The 9,550-nt window shown below is 37.6% G+C and overlaps 1 protein-coding gene across 1 annotated transcript in view; it reads left to right on the top strand.

The window, feature by feature from the left end:
* Positions 1-8,387, top strand: part of PDHX (pyruvate dehydrogenase complex component X) — a 34,075-nt gene extending 25,688 nt beyond the window's left edge. Inside the window, exons 8-11 of the mRNA XM_058829570.1 lie at positions 480-538; positions 3,202-3,360; positions 5,576-5,640; positions 6,894-8,387. Of these exons, the coding sequence (XP_058685553.1) occupies positions 480-538; positions 3,202-3,360; positions 5,576-5,640; positions 6,894-7,158 (548 nt within the window). The 3' untranslated portion in view covers positions 7,159-8,387. The remainder of the gene's footprint in view (positions 1-479; positions 539-3,201; positions 3,361-5,575; positions 5,641-6,893) is intronic.
* Positions 8,388-9,550: the final 1,163 nt, after the last annotated feature.

Here is a 9,550-nt window from a genome sequence, read left to right on the forward strand (position 1 = left end):
TGTGTTACATGCCATAAACCAGATTTGAAAGTTAAGCAGTTTTGCTGCTTGATCAGTTTTGTTGTAGTAGTGATGATGGTGGAAGGATAATGTAGTTTTTTTTAATTGTGAGACTGGTGAGTTTAATAGTGCGTAAATGTCATACATTTCAGGGTAATCTTATGGCCTAATCTGCTTTGTATCTATTATCCCTGCTTCTGCTGCCATTCCTGTTTTTAGTTACCAGTTTCAGTCTCCTGAAACTCTCGAGTGTCTCTGCATGAGATTTTTCTTGATGGATATGCCTTTGTCCCAAGGAGGAAAAATATTTTCTTGCTTTTATTATTGGAATTTGAAGATAAGTGTCTTTCTGTTAATGTTTCAAATCAGTAAATCTGCTGAATCACTGGAATCTTGTCATCAGATAAATGCTGATAAAGCAAATCATATGAACAATGACCATTATCTTTCTTTTTTAATTCTTCTATTTCCTTTTGCAGATGACATTAAAGTATCTGTAAATGATTTTATTATCAAGGCAACAGCAGTTACTCTGAAGGTAAGCAAATAATTTGCTTTAAAAATATATTTTAATTGTAAACTGCCAAGGAGACAAGAAAAGTATTTTGTGAGTCTATATGGAGATCTGAATGGGATCACAGTAAAGCTGGTAATTCCCTATTGCTTATTGTCAGGTTTTTTTATGTTTCTAGGTAAAATTCTCTTCACTGTCTATGCTGTGAACTGTAAAAATGAAAACTTCGTAGTGGAGATCCACTTACTGCAGTTAACATCTGCAAATCACAGTAGTTGCTTTCTTAGCAGACTAGAGCTATTGTCAAGATCATTAATCTAACCTTAGTTATTTCTTTTACTTATGAACAAACATTTATCCAAGTCTTACACCAATCTTATTACCTCAGGTGTATTCTGACGGCACATTCAGTGATGCTTACATTGAAATAAAATTCTTCTGGCAGCCACTATGCTCATTGCTAGGAATTCTCATTGCCTGGATTACCTCACAATGGTATAAGAATGTTGGAAAGGATTAGAGAGCTGTTCTTCTCATTTGTGAGGATAATTTGAACTATTTAAAAGTTGAGAGAGGAATTTATGTTTAAGTTGGGGAACTATTACATCCTATGGATGTATGGAATTGAGAGAACACTGGACTGGAAAAGACTTAACAGACTTCTAGCTGAACATGTACTAGATATTAATGTATAATTTTAAGAAATATAGCTTAGGCATAGCTTAATGTATAATTGCTGTTTGGACAGAAAATAGACAGGATTCTGGGCAGTTTCATAAGCAAGTGCCTGAGAGAAATTTGAGGCCTTATTTAGACTGGAATAAAACTCTGCAAGTTAATACCAAAGACAAAAGGAGGAGCTAAATATGTCTGCTGAATTTTTGTCAGATGTGTATGTAACAAGAAGCTTCTTTTAGTGGCCTAATGAATCCTTTGTGAGGAAATGGTGACACCCAAAGTTTACCATCAACTGCTGTGAGTGTTGGATAGCTTCTCTGCACCAGAGAGCGGGTGGAAATATTGAGACAGAGAGCAAGAGATTGTGTTTTGAGTTCTGAGGGGGTTGTTAGCTTTTGAGGTGATAATAATATTGTGTTGATACAGAACTAATCAATAAAATTCTTCTATCCTATTGCTTTGTTATAAATCTATGCTAGCATTTGTTTGACTATTACAATAATACATTAAAAAAACCCCAACGTATTTAACTCAGTATATCAGGAAACAAGTTCATGATCAAGCTCATGTCTCATCTACTTTGTCAGCATTTCAGGAAAAGATGTGGGCAATTGCTTTAAAAAAGAAAACCCACTTACACCTGTACCTCTCCCCACTGAAACGGGGTGGTGCAAATACATCTTCAAGTTTAAATTCAAGGCAGTTTCACTGACTTTTCTGGGGACTCTTCAGAGAATATTTTGCTACTATTTTATTTCTTAACAATGAAAAATGTGTTCTAGCTTTAAAGAGCTGACTGCAGCTGCCTTGACAGTTTGATTGTTTGGCACACACTTCAAGATACTGCTTGTATTGGTTCTTGAACATGCTAAATTTCTCCTTCACTTATGATATCACAAGTCCAGTTATGAGTTCTGTGTTTCAGCTTTGTCTTGCTATTTGATAGCTAGGATTTTATGAATGTGCCAGTGGGCTCACCAGCCCAGTAAAGCCATTCTTCCTTCTGGAACAAGGAGGTAGAGAAGTACAGGGGAAGGAGCTAAAACTTCCAGGCTGATATCCTCAAGTGTTTGGGCTTCATAACAACAGCTCCTATAGCAACCATCCTTTAAAAAGAAATCTTTCATTGTTGAAGTGACAAATTCCATCCCTACAATCTCTTTTAAATACCTTTATATAAAGTTGCACAGTATCCATTTCAGGGTATCTTACAACTGTGTAAACCATGGGACTCCTAGAAATTTATTTAGTTTGCAAAGAAGAATACTAAATACTTAATTATGTTTTCTCTTTTATTTTTATTTTTTATTTACACTATACATTCTGGCGTTGAAGAATAGGAACTCGGAGTACCATCATACTACTTCTTCGTAGGAGTGCTGTTACTTTAGATAGACAGAGTCACTTTTGATAGTCCCTCCCATTTTTTCTGGAATACCTTCTTCATTTCATTAAACTCAAAAAAACTAAATGAAATTATCAGTAAACATCTCAATTTTAACTTAGTCCACCCACAAAAAAAATATGATGCATTTTAGGAGAACATATGACTAACAGTGAGTGTACCTGCAGCATATTTTATTTGTTGAGAATCATGCTTGAAAATCATGCAGTGAAAACCAACACATGGGTACAGTAGGATGTCTATTTCCATGCTTTAAAATTCAGCATCCTGTGTTTTATTTTGTGAGAGACGTTGCACTGCTTTGAAGCTTTACATGCTGGGCCATCATAACATGGTATCAGTGAAGAAATTTGTAGTAATTTGGATTTTTTTTTTTCCCTAGGAACACCAAACAAACTTCTGTCTGTCCTGCCATTCTTAGTTTCTGGTGCATACATTTCATGCTTTTTGACAAAGTAAATGTAAATAAAGTCAGTGCAAGCTAATTGACTTGATGGATGCCTGTATGTAGATATGTGTCTTAAAGGAATTTCCTTTTTCTTAATAACTGATTGCACTGTTATTCTTCTAACAGCTGTCTTTTTTTTAATTGTCTGTGTTTTAGCAAATGCCAGATGTGAATGTAACATGGGATGGGGAAGTCTGCAGGCGGCTGCAGTCCATTGACATCTCTATTGCCGTGGCAACGGACCGAGGGCTCATTACGCCAATCATAAAAGATGTTGCTGCCAAGGGAATAAAGGAAATTGCTGCCTCTGCAAAGGTGGGTCTGAAATGTGCAGCAGGCTGAGGAATAGAGCAGCTGTATGGTTTTCTGTAGCAGAAATTGTAGCGTGACCCAGATACACATCAGTAATAACAAAGGCAGTGGATCTAAAGCAGTTTCTGCATTACTTACACTTCAAAATTCTTATTAATTTTGCAACTCCTTTCATTTTTAATCAACAATAATATCATGTTATTTAGTTGAATGGTGACTAGACTGATTGAAAAATAAACCTATACAGACTTCTGCAATTTAATATAATTGTATTTCTTTAATCCTCAAGAGAAGGCTACTTAATGCTAGTTTCATTACTATTTCCAGTCTTGAGGTTTGAGATTTCAGGTTGTGTTTTTTCCTGTTCCCAGAAATTTTTTCATGTCTGCTATTTTACTCTCTTTGCAGTTATATTATAGAATATATTTCCATCTGCATTTTTTTCAATATGCAGTTCAATTAAGGATGTAACATTAAACTCCTCAGACTAATGAGCAGTATTTTGCATAGACCAGGTGCCAGTCAGAGTGATATGTTATAGTTGTTGCCAGATAAAGGAGTGGGTTTTGGCAGACAAAGTAGAATGAATGATGAAATGTCCCAACACAGGCCTTTTCTTGTCACTTAATGACTGCTAATCAAAAGCCTACAGTATCTGAGGAATGCAATGGAAGCAGATCCTAGGGCATAAAACTGTCCCCAAACTAGGTACCACTGCACTTTGTAAATGCTTGGCTTTTGTGTGAAACTACAGAAACCATAATAGTCTATGGTCATAGAGGGGAGCAGCCAAAATGCTGTAGCAGAAGAAGATGGGTCACACCACAAAGCATTCATAAATGGGTGTTTTTAAGATTTTTTTACCAGTCCATATTGCTTACTTTATTCAGAATGTGTTGTGAAAACAATTCCTTACGCTAGTAGCCACTTGAGGAGGAAGGTCAGCTGATATTGTTGTGGGGTTAGTGACAGAATGAAGAAAAGTATTGTTCAACGTTGTAGTTTCATTATCATACCCAATACCTGTAATAGTGTGAGGTACTGCAAACCTCTCTTACCACAAATCAATGTCCTGCAGTTCCTGTGATGGAAATGCAGCTTGTGTTACCTTCAGTGGGGCCACGATAGTGAGCACTCCCCTTGCCTTTCAAGTGGAAGGTGTGTGACATAGGTGTCCACACCAACATCGTTTTGCTTTTCAATTTCTTTACTGAATTACTGAAATAAATATGTACCTGACATGCACAAGGGGAAGGCTCTGAAACTGCAGCTGCTTCTCTGTCAGTCTCCCTGGAGTTTGGCGCAGGCACTTTCTTTTTTTGTAATTGCTTATATATCCCTTTCTGCTGCATGATAATTTTTACTTCTTTCTAGGTCATGTGCATCCTGGCACTGTATTTACATCATTCAAATAATGCAATTGCACAGATGCATCATGCTTATATTGACCCTGTTGTATGAATGCTATTCCCATGGCTGTTGTCTTGACTAATTATTCAGAGATGAGAAAAAGCCTAAAATGAAGCTCAAAATAAAGTATCCTTGTAACTTTGACATGCTTATTATGATTTTTCAAAGTTTTGTACAATTCCGTGATCTTGTCTTGGAACGTAGTGTGAATTTCTTGGGCTGTATTTGAACATTTCTTCTGTTGAATTTTAAAGGAAAGTCTCACAAATGAAATGGAGATCACAGAAGGAGTGCCCTTAAAAGGCACCATTCAAAACGTAGTTGATGGTTTAGCTGGGAGAAATACATTCATTCAATTTGATAGAAAGTTCTGAAAATGGTACTTGTCAGTTTCCTTAAACAAATACTTTAGTAATACTGTGAGTTTATCAGTATTTTGCCAGATAATCTAAAACCACCAGGGAGCATGGTGGTTCCATTGTAAAAACTGGAACAGTATTTGTAAGGTGAGAGAACAGCTTTTATTGAACAACCAATATTGGTATGAAAATGAAGTTTTGTTGTCCTAGTCCAAGTCAAATCATTGCAGTCCTAGTCTGGTCTTAGGTCCTAGTCTCTTTGCCAAATCATTGCAGATACAGCAACAGTGTTGCTGAGGTGCTTCCCTAAATCCAAAAGCAGGTGACTTTTGCTGATTTAATGTCTGTATGGTACTTAAAACATATTACTGAAATAAAAATAATTAGTCTATTACAACACCCTAATTTCTTTCTTTTCTTTGCCTGTTTTCTTCTTTGATTTTCTTTAGGCTCTAGCAAAGAAGGCCAGAGATGGAAAACTGTTACCAGAAGAGTACCAGGGAGGATCTTTTAGGTAAAACTAGCAGCATTTAATACATGCAGCATGGGTTCAGAGCCATTTTTTTCCTCAGCTATTCCACTGTCTTTTAATGCATTGCTTATACAATCTTGCTCTGTTTAGGATGAAACTCCATGTGATGATTCTGAGGGTCAAACCTAGACTGAGTGTCTTGTCTCAGGGAGAAACAATTACCTTGGTACAGGTTCATTTCATCTGTACTTGGCACTGGTGAGGCTACACCTTGAGCCCTTTTCAGCTTTGGTTCCATCCCCTCAAGAAAGACATTGAGGTGCTGGACTGTGTCCAGAGAAGGGTCTGCTGGAGCACAAGTCTTATGAGGAACAGCTGAGGGAACTGGGATTGTTTAGTCTGGAGAAAAGGAGGCTCGAGGGGGACCACATCACCCTTCACTCTTTCTGCCTGAAAGGAGTGTAGTAGTAGTGAGGTGTGGCTTGGTCTCTTCTCCCAGGGAGTAAGTCACAGGAGAGGAAATGGCCTCAAGTGGCACCAGGGGAAGTTTAGATTGGATATTAGGAAAGAATTCTTCATGAAATGGATTGCCATGCATTGCAACAGGTTGTTCAGGGAAGTGGTTAAATCACCATCCCTGGAAGTGTTCGAAAAGCAGGTGGATGTGACACCTGAGGACCTGGTGTAGTGGTGAACATGGCAGTGGTGCCATTTGATGGTTGGGTTGCACCATTTAATTGTTTTTCCACTCTTTGCCATACCTATAACCAGAAAGGAGGAGATGGTGTACCAGCTTTCTCCATAGATAACTTGTCACAGATGAGTCCAAGCCTAATATACCACTTCACAGGTGGTGACATGGACAGAAATGTTTTTCATGTGCCTGAGTGATACCTAGATGCCCAAATTTATTCTATTAGTGGATATAATAGCCACCATTGTAAATCGCAGTTTTGGGGTCCAGTCTAAAACACATTTGGCTTGGAACAGGTACAGGCAAAATATATTTCAAGATCTTGCTTTGCTGGCTTACTTTCTGACTTCAGTGTGTGCAGTGCAAGAATATATTGCTGTAAAGAAATGGGCCTTCTAAAAGGTGCATTATTTTTAATTTTAAAAATTCCAAACCCTTGAGAGTCTGAATGTGCTCAACTGAAAACAGTTTAGATCTATTTTTAACTTAATGGGTTTTGCCTTGAAGGGGATTTAATCATAGTAGTTGTTAAATATAGATTCTTTCTTGTAGGGAGTATGTAATATCTGATGTTACTGAAACTCTTTTCTGTTTTATTTAGTATCTCAAATCTGGGCATGTTTGGCATCAGTGATTTCACAGCAGTCATAAACCCTCCTCAGGCCTGCATCCTCGCTGTGGGCCGAGCAAGAGCAGAGCTCAAGATTGTGGAAGATGAAGAAGGGAATGAGAAACTTGAACAGCATCAACTCATGACAGTGACTCTTTCAAGTGATGGTCGAGTTGTAGATGATGAACTGGCTTCAAAGTTTCTGGAGACCTTGAAAGCCAATATAGAAAATCCAATGCGACTGGCCTTAAATTAAACTCAGTGAAGATTGCTTCCTGTTTTGACAACATAGATAACTATTATATACTTAGAGTTGTTTTTCTGTATAGAGGAGTAAATAGCTGAAGACGGACAGTTAAAAATATTTAATTTATGAATTAATGTGAAACACACATGATTTTAGTCTTCTGTAATAACCAGGTTTCGTACTGCAAAGCTAAAAGACTAAAGTACCACATTTATTTAAACACATAGTACCAATGGTACATGTTTGCATAGAAAAGTCAATCTCACCTGTAAAAAAAAACTCAATAAAACTTTATGAAATATTAAAGGGAATAATAGAATAATTTGGGTTGGAAGGGACCTTTAAAGGTCGTCTAGTCCAGCTTCTCCTGCAATGAGCAGGGATGTCTTCTGAGCCCCACCACCCTGACCTTGAATGTTTCCAGAGATGGGGGATCTTCTGCCTCTCTGGGCAACCTGTTCTGTCTTTTACCACCCTCCCTGTAAAAATCTTCCTTATATCTAGTTTGAATCTGCCTGCTTTCAGTTTAAAACTATCACCCCTTCTCCTATTGCAACAGGCCCTGCTAAAAAGTTCGTTCTAATCTTTCTTAAAAGCCTTCTTTAAGTATTGTAAAAAACAGAACTTAATTGTGCAAGCAGTATTCTCATAGAGGTCCCAGTATGAAAGGTCAGTTTTTGCACACTGAATAGTTGCTGATTAATGCTGTTCTTTGCATGGATGGAATGTAGATGTAAGTAGAAGGTGTTTCATCATCAGTGTATATTGAAATGTAACTTGGAGGCTCAAGTGCAGTGGCCTGAACTTTAACAGAATTAGATTGGCATCTTTCCTATATATAAATATGGAACCACATATTGCATGTGAATGTTACAAAATAACTGTGTTTACAGGACCTCATGAGAATATAAATTGTCTATAGAATTATGGGAGTTTGTCTTATTCTGTTTTGTGCAACTGCTTTTTCCTAATGATTTGTAGGAATTATGGCAGCAGCTCAACAAGTAAACAACTACTTGCAAGATAAACTTTACTTCACACTGAGGTGAGAGTTTTTGCTAAATGAGTTTGCTTCGTAAGCTTCTTCTGATATCATAAATTTCACAAATTATTAGTCTGACTGTAGGGAGAAATTTTTGATTACCAGATATGGCTTACTCTACAGGAATGGACATGGCCGTTCTGTATTTCCAAGAGTTTCTTATTGATAAACCATATTAAAGATCGGTTTCTGAGGATTTATTTGCAATTTGAAGTTGTTCAATTCCAATTTTTCCAAAGCTGTTTGACAACTTCATATTACTGCGAAAAAAAAAAGACCAATTTCTATATTGTCCTTAATGTACAAGAGGCTCTCATTATTTGCTGAATCTGCTCTGCCCAGGAGATTTTTTCAGGCCAATCATCAATCTGATTTCCTGCTTTTCACTTGTGTGTGTGTTGCTGCAGTGGTGCTGTGTGTTCCCCGGCATCCCTAGGTGGTGCTCCCGGAGGTGAGGGCTGCATGGCTGCTCTGTGCCGGTTCTGCATGTGCTGCCATCCCTTCTTGCGAGGCAGTGCTTTTCCTGTGCCCTGGGAGCCACTGGAAGGCGCTGCTGCATGTGAGCGTGGGATGGGTGTGTGTCCTGTCTCACCAGAGTGCGTGCTCACATCCACCGTGCTGTCCCAGCAGGCAAGGCAGCTGCTCCAAGTTAAATCTTTGGATCTTCAGAACTGGACAAGGCTAATACAAGCTTGAATTGCAGTTTCTTTACACCTGCCTGCTTTGCCAGCATTGTTATTTGAAGCAGATATAATTTGTCAGTCATCAGCCTGTGAAGGAAATGTGTGGAATTCAGACATGTGGTAGCAGTCAGATCTCCTTAATTCGGAGGAAATATACCCTTTGGTAGCATCTATGGCTTCAACAGAAGTGAGACAACAAATGCCTGCCCATACAAATTAAATATTCAGTATCCTTTTGATGATTTGGGATAGAAACAATGGGTCAGTTGCCAAAAAGTGAGTAATTGGTAGTGGGGTATGCTTGCTTTAGAAGCAAATTTTCCTCAAAGTTAAATTTTCACAGATGAAAAATTTAGCCTTCTAAATTCTGTTTTATTCTTTCAGGTGTCTTCTGACAGCCTATTCTTTACATACCAAAGCAAGAAATATAACAAAGACATATTTTTTGAGTAATTTTGTAAAAAACATTAAAATTGAATATATTAATATGTGCTGGAAATGTGTGCCTTTAGGATACTTACTATCTTTATATAATTTCTCATTGCAGGAGGCATGATTAAGGGGGGGAAAAAAAAATGGGTAATTTAGTCTTTCTGATTGTTGGCAAATCTTGAGTTGTGTGTCACACTTCAGTGTGACATTGCACAAATTGCAATGCCAGAATATTTGATTTTTG

This window comes from Poecile atricapillus, chromosome 1 (assembly GCF_030490865.1).
Source record: "Poecile atricapillus isolate bPoeAtr1 chromosome 1, bPoeAtr1.hap1, whole genome shotgun sequence".
Taxonomy (NCBI): Eukaryota; Metazoa; Chordata; class Aves; order Passeriformes; family Paridae; genus Poecile; species Poecile atricapillus.